The sequence below is a fragment of the Chenopodium quinoa genome, unplaced genomic scaffold, assembly GCF_001683475.1.
Source record: "Chenopodium quinoa cultivar QQ74 unplaced genomic scaffold, ASM168347v1, whole genome shotgun sequence".
NCBI lineage: Eukaryota > Viridiplantae > Streptophyta > Magnoliopsida > Caryophyllales > Amaranthaceae > Chenopodium > Chenopodium quinoa.
This window is the reverse complement of record NW_018742577.1, coordinates 3,166,149-3,183,018: the sequence shown is the minus strand read 5'-3', so window position 1 is coordinate 3,183,018 and position 16,870 is coordinate 3,166,149. Positions and strand designations below refer to the sequence as shown.

Genomic DNA, 16,870 nt, shown 5'->3' with positions numbered 1-16,870 from the left:
ACAGCATCAGCAAAAAGTAAAAAAGTCTGTCGCCGGACGACAGACTGCATCGCAAGACGACAAAGCTTGTCACCTGGCGACAAAAGCAGAGGGTCTAGCGATAGACTTAAAATCGCGACGCCAATTTTCTGCGAATATCTGGGCAAATTTCGGTGTAATTCGTAAAATTTTTGACTTCTGTACTCGAGAAATTTCCCATAAATTAATTTAATTTGTTTTCATTGCTTTAATAAATTAAATCTAAAGGTTAATTTAAATTTAAAAGCTGAAATTGCATTAATAAAATAAAGTAAAATTACATTATTGATGAATATTAAATAAAAGCTTAAATAAAATAAATTGACTTAAAAATTAAACTAGTCTAATAAATTGGAAGTTAAGTAATGCTTCAATCTTTCTTCTCTTTTTTTGCTCTTTTCCAATTTTTGTCAGCATCCTCCTCATCATCCATTACTTTAGATAGTAGGCATCCTTTAGAGGACCTACATTCAATTTTGGAGTAAATAGTTTCCCCTTTAGCTAGAACGCCATGTTTTTTTTCACCTAGACTTTCTTTTATGAAGAGTCACCTTTTCTTTTCTCTTTGACTTTAATAGTGTCCTTCTTCTTAGGCAACATAGGTGTTTTGAACTCAACTCTTTCACCTCAGCGTTCCTTAATAGGAATTATCTTGTCACCCGGACGAATCTTCACATTTGTTCTACTTCGATCTTTCTTCTTGTCCTTTTTAGCCATTTTATCGTAGCTATAAATTCTAAAATCTAGTCAAAGTAATTAGTACAAAAGTCAAAGTGTTTCAACTAAAAAAATAGATGAAGTATAGTTTTAGATAAGTGTTCTTATTGGAAAGGAGAAAAATATAAGGAGTTTTGTCATATTATAAAAAAAAAAAAAAAAAAAAAAAAAATAGGCAATTGCAAACCATTCATGATTGTATTTATAATGTTGAAAAGTACAGAACTTAAAAATAAAAAATAAAAAATACAAGAGCAAATTTTGGATAAGAATTATATGTAACTATGTAAACACAAATTTTGGAGAAGAATTATATGTAACCCTACTGTCCATTTTTTTCTTTATTTATTGTTTTAAAAAATGAGACTATTTAATGTAAAAATTGGAATCCCTATTATACTCATCAAAATAAAAAATGAGGGAAAGTTTGACAATTTGATAAAATAAAGGACTTTGAAATCGTCTAATCGGTTAATCATAGATATTTCTTTGATTAACAACAAAACATGTAAAGTTTGGAACTTGGGATTCAAGACCTTAACTCATACGTAAATTTCCCAACTTTCCAAAAACCCCTTCTCTTGCTTTTTATTTATTTTATTTTATTTTTTTGTTGAGGAAACAAAAATCCGTATCCTCGTAAACCAACCCTTAAAAGTAAAAAAGTACTGTACTTTGTATAATCTAGTAAAATTATCCTCTTAATCATATTAAAAAAAAAAAAAAAAAAAAAAAGTATCCTCTTAAACCATACAAATTCTTAAATGGACCTGGTTCACACTAATTTATTGTGAACCACTAATATTAGAGAAAATATGGTTGTTTTATTAATTAAAAAAAGGATCACTATAATTAAAAAAAAAGTCACTATGTTGAAATAAAAATCATTTTGATAATATATACAAAAACACTTGCGTGGACCTGGTCCACAATAATATTATTGTGGACTCGAGGTCTATACACACGCAACTGACATTATATTGAATATAGTGACCATTATTTTTAACATAGTAACCTTATTTTTAACATAGTAACATAGTAACCTTTATTAAAACTACTACAACGTTTAATAATATTGTGAACTTGAAATACGACGCTATTATCCTAATTTTAGCATAGTGGCCTTTATTATTCATATTGATTAGTATATAAAATATTTCATTACAAAAATATCCACTTAGGCCTATATATTACCAAAATGATTTTTATTTCAACATAGTGACCTTTTATTATAGTGACCCTTTTTTTTTGTTAATAAAAAAAACCATACTTTCTCTAATGTTAGTGGTCCACAATAAATTAGTGTGAACCAGGTTCATTTAAGAATTTATACTTAAACCAAACCGTGTATCCTTAGTCTATCTCATTCAATTTTGGTCCAAAAAAATCAATAAAAATCAAATACAAGTAATTATTTTTAAAAAAGTCGGCTAACTATGGTGAGATTTTTCCTTTATAAATAGCTCAACTTCTATGATCAAATAGTTCTTGTATATTTCCAAGTCTACTTTTTTTGTTGGTTTTAATCAATATTCAAAACACACCAATTTCCTTCTTAACTTTCTAATATGAGTCCCAAATCTTCTGATTTGTCTCAACCCCGCTAAGGTGACGCTGATTGTAGTCGTAGTCGTGGTCGTCGTGGTTGTACTCATGATCGTGATCGTGCAAGGGTGAAGGAGTTGGAGGTTATTAAACTACAGTCGTATAAACCCATAGTACCGAAGAAGTTCTACAAGAAACCAAGAATGCGTGTGTTGTTACCCACTGAGCGAATCCGCATCCGCTTCCCTAAGGGTTGGGATAGTTGACCGACGAAGACTTGATTGCTTTCTTTCGTGATGATGAAGATGATTCGAGTCATGATATTTGTCTAGAGGAAGACATTGATGAAGAGATAGCTAAAGTTCCGAAGGAGGCTGTTGTAGAGCACGACACTAATGACAACGTCGTCCCCAAGAAAACTTAGAGCCAAATTTGGTGTTCTATTTGTAATAAAACTGTTAGACATTTTAACTAGTTTTAAGTAGTTATATCTGATATGTGAAGTTTATACAAGGTACTTTATTAAATTGGTTCGGTAGATGAAAGTTTTATTACAAGATTTCTTTATCTGTATTAATCTGATGCACATCTCTATGGCACGTTGATTCTGTGAATTGTACTACTATTTGAATGGTTTCGACAATCTTGTGTGATAATTGTATTCATGTTTTGATCTTGTTCTTTTTCGTTCTTCTTGTTGAATTAATGTAGTGTAAGCACTTGTAAAATTAAGCAATTTCTTTCCCAAAACCCTTAAAGGAAAAAGAATAATCTGTTTATACTTGGAACCGAATCAAGAAATGCAAAATTTGGCTGATTTTAAGGAATATGCAAGTGTGGTTTTTTGGAGGGCTCCCTAACCTTTGGTTGTGTCAACACCGTGTGGCGATTCTGGCGACCACAATCAAACATTTAGACGTAAGGATATAAGTGAATGTCGCTATATCAATTATGGCCAAAATCAGTGTGAGATTGGTGGTGCCGTGGAGGTGGTGAGGGCATCCCCTGCTTTTGGCGAAGCTAAGGCAGCCCCTTTTGGTCTCCTAGTAACTCAAAGGCTTGTTAAGATCCAGTGAAGTTTCGATTGTGGTGCTTTGAACATTATCAAAGCCATTGATACAAGGGAGTATGGTAGATTTTAATAGCCCTAATGATTGGAGACATGTTATAATAGCTTGTGCTTTACTCTGTATTTTCTTTTACATGTAGCCATATACTAGAAAATTAAGTAACACTGACATAATGCTACACTATTTCATTCCTTTTTCGGGTTAAAGGGATAGCATAGATTACATAATTAGTGAACATAGTCATGATTAATAAATGAAGAATGCCTGGACATACAGGACAGTTACTACTAAGAAGATTTTCTCAGATTAGGCAAAACTGAAAACAGCAGCTTAATGCATTAATTCACCGACAAAAAGACCAAAGCACTGCACATAACTACATGCATTTTCATGCTACAGAAAATAAGAAAGCCGGTGACAAAACAGAATCTACAAAATACAAGTACCATTGATCATCACAGCCAGTAATTCTCAACATCAATTGGACTCCCAAATATACCGGACTTTTTTACCTTTTTGGCGTTTGAGTATTCATTGATGAACAAGGGATAATCAGCTGAATCCCCAATCCTTCTTTTCAGCTTCTTTGTACTACTCCTAGACCGGATAACCTCTTTGAACTCCGCTTTCTCAGCCATCTCATCATCTGAATCCATAACCACCAGGCCTTCCAAACTTTGTACTTTATCTTTAGTACCATTGTCACCAGTCTCACCACCTGAAAGATTCAGAATTTCACTTACAGGACTAACAGTTGCTGCTGGTTCAAGTGAATCACTGCCCTCATTACAATTCGATTCTGTTTTCTCGTCACATGTTAGTATCGGCCTCTTATGATCATCATTCTTGCACACCTGCTCAAGGCCTTCAATAACCGCTTTTTCATGAGCACTAATTGATCCTTCCCTTGGTATGTTATCACCCACTTCAGATGGCTTTTTACCATTAAGCAATCTGACATTTCCTGATTTTAAAGGGCTAGTTAATACAGCATCTACCTTAACCTTATGACCAGATTGACCACATTCAAACTGCATCATGACCCTATGAGGCTGACATGTTGCAGTACGATCAATCCCAATCAACTCCTGAGGTAGCAAACACACTTGAAATGCTTTCAATTCATCATCAACATCACCCGAATAACCAGACAAAATCCTCCCAACATCAAGGTCAATAGACCTATACCGCCAATTCTCCAAATCTAAAGCATAAGGCCGCCAACAAAAACTCTCACTCAACGATCTTATTTCTTTTCTAACATCAGCCAAACTCCCCTTGAATCTCACCTTATCCCACCTACCAATCCTAGGCTGCCCTTAACTCAAAGGCCTTGCTAATTTCGACCCTAACAAGGGAAATCTTTCGAAAGCCCAAAGCTGCAAAATCTGAAATGGACCAGGAACAGAAACCTCCTTCTTAGCAGAATCAAAATCAGCAGCATGCATAGTAAGAAAGGACATATTCTGATACAAACAGGCAAGAACAGCCGGAGCAAGGGCGATCCTCGCCCCTTTAGCAAGGCGAATAGCAACCGGAAAACCATGTGATCCTACTGATCCATCATCAATGACAGGAAACACAAACATAGAAAGCCAAAATGCCAAAAACCCCACATGCTCCATTTCATCATTCTGCTCATTAAAATACTTAATCCAACCATTACTTTCATTACTACTAATTGACAGAGCACTTTTTACTCTATGTAATTTTGATTCCAGATTTTTACATGAACCATCAAAAGTAGAAAAATTCACATTTTCTCCTAAAACAGGCAAACCATACAAAACATTTACATCTTCCAAAGTAATGGTAGCTTCACCCCATGGAAAATGGAAAGTATTTGTTTCAGAACTCCAATATTCAATCAAACCTAGAATAATATCTGGGTTAGGTTTAATTTCATGTAAAGAAGAAAGAATTCCATCACAAATACCTGTTAATTCCCAGAGTTTGGCGAATTTGAGTGATAATTTCTCGACCCAATTAGCCCAATTTTGATGGGGTTTTCTCCAACCTGGAAATTTCACCTTAATCGGCCATTTTTTAAGGTTTTTTAGCTCGAAAATGTCAGATTAAAGAGAGTTTTTTGGGGGGTTATTGGGTTTTTGACATGATTTTAGGGTTTTGGGTACTGATAATTTCGCCATTGATGATGAAAATGAGTGGGAATTTTAATGGGTTTTTTGAGATTTAAGGGAAGAATCAGTAAAATGGCGCGAAATTAGATTGTTTTTGAAATATGATTAATTTTTTTTATTGATTTGACAGATTATTTTAATGGATTGAAATACTGGTATGAAAAGTGTCTTCTGGAATTCTTGTGCAAAGATTTCTGGACAAGTTTCATGACAGTTGAATTTTCATAACACGTTCCCATGTTAGTTGTTACTCTTGTTAAGTTGTCAGTGGGTTAACCTAGGCCTATATATGGCTACATCAATATCTTATGTATGGGATTTTTTTTTTTTTTTTTTTTTGAGTACTTGTATATTTTATTTAACTTTAGAATGAGTTGAATAATTTCTCATAATAAAAAAATAACGTTATTAATTTTATCATTCCCCAACATTGAATATTTGAATTGTATAATTTCCAATAAAAATGCAATTATAAATGTAAAATAATAATTGAAAATCATGCATTTTTCATTAATTTATGAGAAATCATTAATGCGTGTTCAAATTCAATTGAATTTGACCCTAATTCAATCCAAATACAAAATATCGAATAGACACCTCTAGTAAGATCTATTAGGGGGTTTCGATAATTAGGACGTGTTCGGCGCTAGCTTTTGAGTAGTTTTTAAGTAGCTTTAGTGGTTTGACCAACTTAACAAAAAATGTGAGTGTTTGGCAAAGTAGTTAGTTGTTAGGATAGCTTTTAGAAGTGGAGGTAGCTTTTATGAAAAGTTAGAAATATTAGCTTTTGAAGTTAGAGGTAGCTGTTGAAAATTTATCTATAATTTTAAAATAAAATATTGATTTTTATATGTAACAGCTAGTCAACCGTTACTTTACCGAACACTCATACCTAAATTATCTATCTTCACAATTAACAACTTGTTAACAGCTAACAGCTACCTACACAGCTAACAACTACCTTCACAGCTATATTTTGCCGAATACACCCTTATTGAGAATATCTCTTATGAGTTGGGTTTATTTAAAGGTGCGTTTTCTTCAGCTTATTAGACATGATAAACAAAAATGTTTGCATTAGAAGTGGTTATTGCATTGGGAGTATGCAAATATTTTGATAAATGGGAATAATTTCATCGAAGTAGGTATGTATAAGAAAAATGTGCAAAATTAAGATATATACTAGTTGTTTCGGTTGAAAACAATGGGACCTTGCCGAAGGTCCGCTGAGATGGAGAAGACTGGATTCGGTCCAAGTTGTGTTGGGCCGAAGGTTTCCTGCACAGTGAACGCACGTAAACTAGCCTCGGGGGTGTTTCCGAGGAAGGCCCCTCCGATGCTAAAGTCAGTACAATGTGTAAAAGGAAGACACTATGCAAGAGAGTTTGTAGCTTGAGGCTTTTGTGGAATATTTCTGAATGCAAGAATGAGCATATGAATTGGAATATTAGTGTATGTCGTGAATGTGTTAATATGATGGCTTTTATACCTCATCATACATGGAGAGGTTGGGCTTTAGCCCAATTGGCTTACTTTGTGGGCTGACCTTTGACTTTTGAGCAATTGGAGAGTTGAACCTTGACCTTGGGCTTTTAATTGGATCATTTAGTGCTCAGGCCCAATTTTGACTAAATTGGACCCAAACAACTTGCCCCCCAGACCCGATTTGGAAGGATGACGGGTCGGGTTTGATTTAACTCAGAAAAGGAGGGAAGTAAATGATTTAATTGATCCAAAAATTTGAATTTAAACCGTAATTAATGAGATAACAACGGTTAATGATTTGCGGAAGTTGGACGGATAATGGGCAGTTTAATCACAAGACATGTGTTTAATGGTTACTTAGTGGGTATTTAAGAGAAATTAAAGCACAGACTCTTCGTATCCCGTACCTGGAGATATAAACAGAGGCGCGTCATTCTCCTCACTTATTCACCAACACAAACCCAGAATTCTTCGAGAGAGAAACCAAGAACCCGCATCAAAACTTCGCAAATTCCCCGAGCATTGAGAGCTTAGAAACTGAGACTTGCCACTACGAACTCGTAAATCGGCAACTTTCGCTTCAGATTAAGGTAAATTCCCTTTGATTTCAGTTTATTTTTCTTCGAATTCGAACTCCTTCCCCTTTTCTTTCGACTTTTCTCTTCGAAATAATCCATGGCAAGAGGAGTTAGAGGTAGAGCCCGTGCTCCAAGAAGAGCAAGGCCGATTCCCGATCCTAGGAACAGGATTGGGACCTGGAATGGTCAAAGGCCGGAGTCTGACCCTGCTGAAGGGATTAGGGCGACTCCCCTTTCCTCGCTCCTCCTCAAAGAACGGATGAGCCGAGCGCTTCTGGACGGGATGATGAAGTTCCCGCTGTCCTTTGGGATATCCTCCTGGGTTTTCAGAGTGGGAGAATGCCGAAGTCGTTTCGGCCATGATAAAGAACCGCCCCTACTCATGGTGGGTAGAGAACGCTGATCAATATCGATTTGCCGAGCAAATTGAGTTGCATTACGGCATTTTTGAAGCTGATGGATATTGGTGCCGAATGCCCTCAGCATCCGATAGAATCCATCGTCCACCCCCGGGGTATGTGGGGGTGTACACGAGACAGCTTCAGTATGGGCTGAGGTTCCCTTTGGACGTTTTCGTCCGAGACTTGCTGATCCATTACAAACATTTCCCTATGTCAGCTAACCCCCACCAGCATCCGAAGGGTGATGACATACTTATGGGTCTGCAAGTTCTTCAAATACGTGCCGAACCTGCACTGCTTCAGAAAGCTCCATCGGCTAGTGCCAAATATTCAAAGTGGGCACGGAAGCCATGGTTCTGGGTGGTATCGGATTGAGTCCCGGCCCCAATACTTGACCATGTGGCCAAATGACTCTTCAGACAAGGACTGGAGAGGTCAATGGATTTGGGTTAGGGCACCCACAGATCCGGGCCACCCTTGCGTCTTCAGCGCTCCCGGTACTTAGCTGAGCCTGATCCCGAAATGGGAAGTCTAGGTCCCCCCGCAGATAACGGGGCGGATCCGAACCTGGATCAGCAACATATCTTCGGCAAGCTGCCGAACCCGGGGGGAAGTGGTCGAATGCAGCATATCCCGGAGACTTGGCTCCCCGATACGCATTACGTTTTCCAAGAGAACATGCTAGCAGCTGTTGGCCTCAGCCGAAAGTTTAAGGATGGTAAGCTTCTTCGGCTGGGGCCGAGGCTTTTTAACTACCTCTTTTTCTTCTCTCGCTTTGCTTTTTTTATGCTGTGCCGACATATCTGAGCTAAACTTTTTCCCTTTCCTTTTTTCAGAGCGGACGAGACCAACGTTGGTATTAACTACGCTCGTCTTGGTGTTAACCGAGAGCGAGTTGTAACTGAACGGGCCCCGTCTATCACTGAGCCGAGGCATAGGGAAGTTCATCTGGATTCTTCCCACTTCCAAATTGAGGCTGTTGCTCTGTATCAGAGGCAGAAGCCTTGGTGGAAGAAGAGAGACCCTTGGTTTCAGCTGCTGAACGAAGAAGCTGAAGCTTCCCGCACAGCCGAAGAGGTTGCACGGGTACTTGAGGCTTGCGAAGGAGGAGAAGGGTCCTCCAGAGCTGCTGAGGCCGAAGCTGCAGCTAGAGCAGCTGAAGAAGACGAGGCTTTGCTGAAAACCTCGGTGAGCTTCAGACAACTTTTTTTCTTTTCATTTCTTTTTTTTTTTTTTTTTTTTTTTTTTTTTTTTTTTTATTACTCACACTCTTCTTCCCCCTGTCTGTTACAGTCTGAAGAGAGTAACAGACACAAAGAAGGCAAAAGCTCCTGTTTCGTCCCGAAGATCAAATACAAGAGTCTTCAGACTCAGATATGGACGAGCAGCCCCTTCTGAAAAGGCGCCGAAGGATGGCCATCATCGGCCCTCATGACTTTCAGCAGAGGCCGATGACCATCGGCGTCGCAATAAGGGAACCCGAGGAAGGCAATGGATCGCCGAGGGTTCCCCAGCCAACACCCCAATCTCCTCAAAAGACCCCTCCGCCACCTCCTGAGATGGAGGTGGATCAGAGAACTCCCGAACCTAAGGGAGGGGTCCAAGAAGAAATCAAGAAGAGTGCTGCTGAGCACGAAAATAAAGATGCCGTGATGTCCAGTGCTGAGGGCTTCACGGCAGATATCGCAAGAGAGGTTGAGGCTTTCGTCCTCACCCCTGAAGAAGAGGAGGTCATAGTAATTGACTCCTCTGAGAAGGACGATGCTGAGACAACCAAAGCTAATCAAGCTCCATCGTCGTCCTTCCCTTCTTTCCAGACTCTGCATTCTGGAGAAATGGGTTTCTCGGCCCCCGAATTCCAATCCCAGATCACATCTGGGACCTCATATGGGGTCAAAACCGAGAAGGAGCTGCAGCCTACTTCGGCAATTTTGCTGGCATGTCCGAAGTAGACAGGGCAAGGATCTGGTCGCTGAAGGCCACTGCTGGGATGGGCGAATCCAGTAGATCAGTTCCTTACCCAGCCAGGTCTAACCAACTGCTGATGATGCAGGTAATTTTTCCTTCATTTCCTCCGAAATTCAGCTCTTTATATATATATATATACATTTTTTTTTTTATTATTTTTTTTTTGTCTTCCTGTTTTCAGTTCGTGCACAATCAGACTCTCACTGTAGAGCTGATAGATACCCTACAAGATAGGGTAGACGCTGCTGTGCACGAAAAGAAGGTGGCTGAAGAGGAAGTTAAGCTTGCTAGGCTGAAGCAAGCAGCAGCTGAAGAGAAGCAGCAGGAGGTTGAGGAGTACGGGAAAAAAAGCTGCCGAAGCCCTGAAAACCTTCTGCGATGCTATGGAGAAGGAAGTTTTTCCCCCACTGATGGAAGGGGAAAAATTCCTCCAGGAGCATATGGGAGTGGACGTCTCCAAATTCAAGGCTGCCATTGAGAGCCGAATTCAAGAAGGAACTGCTGCACAAGCTGAAGTGCAGCAGCGTCTAGAGGCTCTTGAAGCCAGCCGAATGGCTGCTGAAGAGTTGCTCCTGGCCAAAGACGTCCAACTCTCAGAGGCTGCTGCTGCTGCTGAAGCTCAAAGAGCTAAATTCCAAAAGGCTGAGGATCAACTGCTGATCCAGAAAGTTGAAGTGGCCCAGGCTCAGACAAAGGCTTTCCAAATTCAGCAAGAGCTGAATGAGCTGAAAGGTTCCTCCTCCCAAGTCGCTGATGAGCTGAAGAAATCCAAGGAAGACTTGGAGGAGACCCAGAAGAAGCTGGCTGATGCTGAGGCTTTACTCAAAGTCCGTGTTTATACCCAAGAGGAATATGAGATGGGTTTCAGAAACGGATTCGAGTATGCCGAAGAGTCTGCCTTCATGCTGAGCCGAAACTGGACTGGTCTAAATGTGCTGAGTGGGTCCAGAATCCCGAAGACCCTCACATGAAGTATGCAACTCCAGTCGAAGCCGAAATTCTTAAGGCTGAGGAAGCCGAAGAGGAAGCTGAAAGACTGGAGTTGGAAGCTGAGCAGAGGGAAAGGGAGGCTCGGCAAAGTGCAAAGCCCGCTTCTTCTGCTGCTGGGGCTGAGGCCACCATGGGGCTCAACGCTGATCAGTCTGATCCTCCGGCTGAAGCATAGGAACTCGGGCAGTCGTCTTCAGAATCTTGCGGTTCATCATGTGCTTAACTTTAGACTTGCCGCTTTCTGAGTTTTTTGCCTTGTTTTTTGCTTCAGCTTGCCTTGTCGTACAGCAGTTTTATTTTTTTGCTTATGTACGTATTTCGGCAGCTGTTATTTTCCGCTTGTGGGCGGCTGCCGATACTGAATTATTGAACTTGTAGCTCAATTTTTGAGCATGAAATATTAATCTAATGCTCTTTTCTTCAGTTGCTTTATTTTTGAATGCTTTACTGTTTCTTTTCTTCAACTCTGCCGAACATAGTTGCACTGAGTGCTTCTTGCCCCCACAGAAATTGAAGTATGACTTACTTCTTCAAAATGGATATCCGAAACACAGGGCCAACTGAAGGCAATGCTTCTGGGATACAAGTCTTACTGAAGATTGACTGTCTGAAAGTTGGATATCCGAAACACAGGGCCAACTGAAGGCAATGCTTGGGATATTAGCTTTCTGGGACTAACCTCTTTAGAACAAGTCTTACTGAAATTTGACTTCAGCTGAAAGACCAGCGTTCCTAAAGGAGACGCATATCCGAAACACAGGGCCAACTGAAGGCAATGTTTCGAATAATGACTTTCTGGGATAAATGTCTTTGGAGAACAGGTCTTACTGAAGTTTGATTTCAGCTGAAAGACCAGTGTTCTTTAAAAAGACGAGTTTTGTAAGCCATCTGAAACCCAGTTACCCGAAGGCGAAGGTTTCAGACGAGGCTGATTTAAAAATTTTCAACTGTTGCTGTTATCCTTGATTTTCTGTCTATCTTTGAAAAATGGATACCCGAAACACAGGGCCAACTTAAGGCAATGTTTCGGATAATGGCTCTCTGGGATACAAGGCTCAGTTAAGGCAATATCCCAGAATTGTCCATGGACTCATGTCTTTGGAGAACAAGTCTTACTGAAGTTTGACTTCAGCTGAAAGACCGGTGTTCTTTAAAAAGACAGGTTTTGTCAGCAATCTGAAACCCAGTTACCCGAAGGCGAAGGCTTCAGACGAGGCTGAATAAAAAACCCTTAAAGAGTAGATAGAACAAAGAAAATTTTGAAAGGATAAAAAGTTGTAAATATTTATATAAATGGCGGCTCCAAGGCCTTTCATTAGTTCAAAATGTACTTACAAAGATTGTTCTGCCCCGAAGGGTTTACACATGGTATTTTTTCAGTACATCAGCGTTCCAGTGATTCTTCAACTCAGTTCCATCCAACTGCCGAAGTCGGTATGTCCCTGGCTGAAGCTCATCATAAATTTCATAAGGTCCCTCCCATGTAGCTGAGAGCTTCCCATGGATTCGGCCTTTCTGAACTGCAGCAGCATTCCGAAGGACAAGATCTCCAATTTTGAGAGGCCTTGCATGGACCCTTCGGTTATAAAATTTGCTGACTCTCTGCTTATAGGCCGCCATTTTATCTCGAGCTGAGTCTCTTACTTCGTCGAGGAAATCGAGAGATTCCCTCATCAGTCGCTCATTCTCAGCCGAGAAATGGTGCACTCGAAGGCTCTCAGAGCCAATTTCCACTGGAAGGACGGCTTCGGCACCATACACCAGTTCAAAAGGTGAGTGGCCCGTTGCCTCTTTTTCAGTTGTCCGAAGGGACCAAAGGGTTCCAGGGAGCTCCTCTAGCCATTTGGACTTTTGATCTTCCACCCTCTTCTTGAGGGCATTTAAGATCTGTTTATTTGCTGCTTCGGCTTGTCCGTTACTTTGCGGGTGGCATACTGCTGAGTATGCCAGTTTGATGCTGAACTGATCTGTATATCGCTTCAGCGGTAAGTTATCAAATTGCCTCCCATGATCGAAGACAAATACTCTCGGGATGCCAAAGCGAGTGATGATATTCTGCCAGATAAATTTTCTGACAGTTTGCTCTGTAATGTTCGAGGCTGCTTCGGCCTCGATCCATTTACTGAAGTAGTCAACACCAACTATCAGCCATTTTTTCTGGTACACAGCCTCTGGAAATGGTCCCAGTATATCCAGTCCCCATTGGGCAAACGGGAGTGGATTAAGGATCGGCTGAAGATCCCTTGCTGGCTGATGGATAACTGGAGCATATTTTTGACATTTTTCGCATTTCCGAACCAGCACCTTAGCATCTGCGATCATGGTGGGCCAGTAATATCCGGCCCTCAATGCCTTGTGGGCTAAGGTTCTTCCCCCAATGTGGTTCCCACAGATGCCGAGGTGAATCTCCCGCAGGATATAATCTGCATCTGTTGGTCCACGCATTTCAGCAATGGGGCTGAGAAGGACTTTTTCAGAAGTTCCCCCCTGAAGACAATGAACCTAGAGCTGGTTCTCTTCATTTTGGAGGCCAAAGCTTTGTCCTCAGGAGTTTCTCCCCGAAGCTTAAAAGCTAAAATGGGTTCCATCCAACTAGGCTCTGGGTCAGCGCAGCACACTTCAGGTGCTTCGTCGACACTTCTTACTCGACGCACTTCTACATATACAGACCTGTTCAGCTCGGTAAAAGATGAACTAGCAAGTTTGGAGAGTGCATCGGCCTGAGTATTCTGACCCCTTGGGATCAGCTGAACCTCAAAAGTTTTCAGCTCTGGCAATGACTGATTTGATCTTGGCAAGATAAGCTATCATGGAGGGCTCTTTGGCCTCATAGCTGCCACTGATCTGATATGCAACTAGCTGAGAGTCTGTTTTTAAGCAGACATGATCGGCTTCCAAGGAGATGCATAATTGTAGGCCGGCGATTGCTGCCTCATATTCGGCTTCATTGTTCGAGGCCTTAAAAGAAAATTTTAGTGCATACTCAAAGGATTTGCCTTCGGGAGAAGTTATCACTACTCCTGCCCCCGAACCGTTTTCGGTGGAAGACCCATCCGTAAACACGGTCCAGACTTTCTTTTCACTGTCCAGCACTTCTTGGTATGAGCATTCGGCCAAGAAATCCGCCAGAGCTTGAGCCTTAATGGCAGCCCTCGGACGGTAGCTGATGCTGAATTCGGTGAGCTCAAAAGCCCACTTGGCTAGCCTACCGGATTTTTCAACCTTGCCAAGAACTTTTTCCAACGGCTGATCAGTTAAGACCACTATCTGATGGCAATCAAAATAGGGCCTCAGCTTCCGAGCAGCTACCACTACCGCGAAAGCAACTTTCTCGAGTAGAGGATAGCGGGTCTCGGCATCCGTCAGTGTATGACTGACGAAATAAATCGGTTGCTGACTCTTACTCTCTTCCCTCAGCAATACTGCGCTGATGGTGGCTGGGCTAACGGCCACATATAGGTATAGAGTTTCTCCTTCAACTGGGCTAGCCAGCGTTGGGAGTTGAGCCAGATGCTCCCGAAGCTGTTGAAAGGCGTCTTTTTGCTCTTCCTCCCAAACAAGCTCTTTTGTTTTCGGGAGTTTCAGGGCTTTGAAGAAGGGTAACCCCTTATCCGAAGCTCTGGAAATGAACCTCGAGAGGGCTGCCATTCTTCCGGTGAGCCGCTGAACATCCCGCTTTGTTTTCGGCTCAGGAAGGTCGAGCGCCGCTTTGACTTTAGAGGGATTGGCATCAATCCCCCTTTTGCTGACCATGAAACCCAGGAATTTCCCTGACTTCACGCCGAAGACACACTTCTTCGGATTCAGCTTCATTTGATGCTTTCTCAAGGTGGCGAAAGTTTCAGCCAGGTCCTTTACATGGTCCTCTAGTTTTCTGCTTTTGACGATCGAATCGTCAACATAGACTTCCATGTTTCGGCCCTTTTGATCGGCGAAAACTTGATCCACCAGCCTTTGATAGGTTGCCCCCGCATTTTTCAATCCGAAGGGCATCATTTTGTAATTATACACCCCAGCGTTCGTGACGAATGCTGTCTTGGCTCGATCGTCGGGGTGCATAAAGATCTGATGATACCCCGAGAATGCGTCCATGAAACTAAGCAAGGCATGGCCACTTGTCGAATCGACTAGCTGATCGATTCTTGGCAAGGGATAGAAATCCTTTGGACAAGCCTTATTTAGGTCCGTGAAGTCAACGCACGTCCTCCAGGTACCATTGGGCTTCTGAACCATCACCACATTTGCCAGCCATTCCGGATATTGGCAAGGTTCAATGAACCCCGCCTCCAATAATTTTTTGACTTCAGCTGCGATGTCTCGGTTCTTATTGGCGGAGTAATTCCGCTTCTTTTGCTTAACTGGTCGACATGCTGGGTCAACATTAAGCTTATGGGAGATGAGGTCTGAACTTATCCCGGGCATATCAGCTGCCGAGAAAGCAAACACATCTCTGTTATCCCGAAGGAGCTGAATAAGTTCACAACGGGTGTTAGGATCAAGGTCCATCCCGATTGTTACACATTTCTCAGCATCTCCTTCGGCCAACTCAACTGTTTCAGTCTGTTGGTCCATGTCCATTGCCGATGGACTGGACTCTTCAGAATCTGGTCTGCTGCCAATGTCAGCAGGTGTCCCAGTCTTTGTGTTCTTCGGCTGGCTCTCTGAGTCTTGCGGCTCAGCTGAAGAGTCAACCTTCTCCCTTTCGGGACCTTTTTCTCTGGGCACGGATCCTTGGGCCGATGCACTTAGGCCTTTCGGCTTTTTTGTGCTTGGCTCTCTTTCTTTTTCTTTCTCCTCCTCATCCTTGTCGTTATCTGGGCGACTACTGGATGGCTTGAGGTAGTTGCACCTTCGGGCGTCCTTTTGGTTGCCCTGTATCCTTTCGGGGAAGCCGGCGTCTGAGACGTAAATCATCAGCTGATGATAAGTTGAGACGACCCCTTGGATCTCGTGAATTATGGGTCTCCCCAAAATCACGTTGTACACTGAAGGAGCGTCGATGACCAAAAACTCAATCATGACGTTCCGGGCTGCCTCATCGCAACCGATGGTGACAGGAAGCGTCACCTTCCCATCTGGATAAGTTGAAGCCCCATTGAACCCGGATACCGGATAGGGTACCGGCGTAAGGTGCTTGGGCTTCAGCTTAATTTGGTTGTAGGCCTTTCGGAACAGAATGTTTGCTCCGCTGCCACCGTCAACAAGGACCTTACTGACGTCGTGGTTGGCCACCGTGGCGATGATCACCAACGGATCCTCGTGAGGGAACGTAATCCCCCGGCAGTCGGCGGCTGTGAACGTCATGTTCGGCACCGGCGACTGGGGAGATTGAATGTCAGCGTTGTTCACCTGGTGAGTCAAAGCTCTAAGGTGACGCTTGTGCTCCCTCCGAGAGTATATTCCTCCCGAGATAACATTGATCGGAGGGAATTTCCCCTCCGGTTTTTTACTGTTTTTCCGGGGGAAATCAAGGTCCTGCCGAGGGTCCTTTGCTAGCCTCTCGGATTCTTTTTTCTCGCGGTGATCCGCGATGTATTTTTTCAAGTATCCTTTCCGGACCATGTCCTCTATCTGGTCCTTCAGCTGGATACACTCCTCAGTGTTGTGGCCCGAAGACTCGTGGAACTCACACCACTGATTTTTATTTTTTCGCTGATACCACTCTGGGAGTGGTCTCGGCTTTCGGTAACTCTGTTCCTCCTTCGTCACACTGTAAATTTTGGCGCGTGGAAGAGAGAGCGGAGTGTAGGACTCGTATCTGCCTGTGTATGAGGCAAACCTGTCCTTCTTTAGGTCGTTGGCCGAAGATGGCTCCGGAGCCTTTGATTTTCCCTTTGCCTTATTGCCTTGGCCTTCAGACAAGGGTATTTGCCTCTGTTTCCCTCCCCCGGATTGAGGTTGGGTTTTTGCTTTATTCCATTCTTCGGCTCGGATGAACTTATCCGAAGCACTAAGAG

At 42.1% G+C, this 16,870-nt stretch overlaps 1 protein-coding gene across 1 annotated transcript; it reads right to left on the bottom strand.

Annotated features, from left to right (window-relative positions):
* Window positions 1-3,805: 3,805 nt before the first annotated feature.
* Window positions 3,806-5,500, bottom strand: LOC110720781 (protein MAINTENANCE OF MERISTEMS-like). Its single transcript, XM_021899818.1, has 3 exons — window positions 5,464-5,500; window positions 4,675-5,286; window positions 3,806-4,554 (listed from the first exon to the last, which is right to left on the bottom strand). The coding sequence occupies exons 1-3, from the start codon at window positions 5,498-5,500 to the stop codon at window positions 3,806-3,808; spliced, it is 1,398 nt and encodes a 465-aa protein (XP_021755510.1).
* Window positions 5,501-16,870: the final 11,370 nt, after the last annotated feature.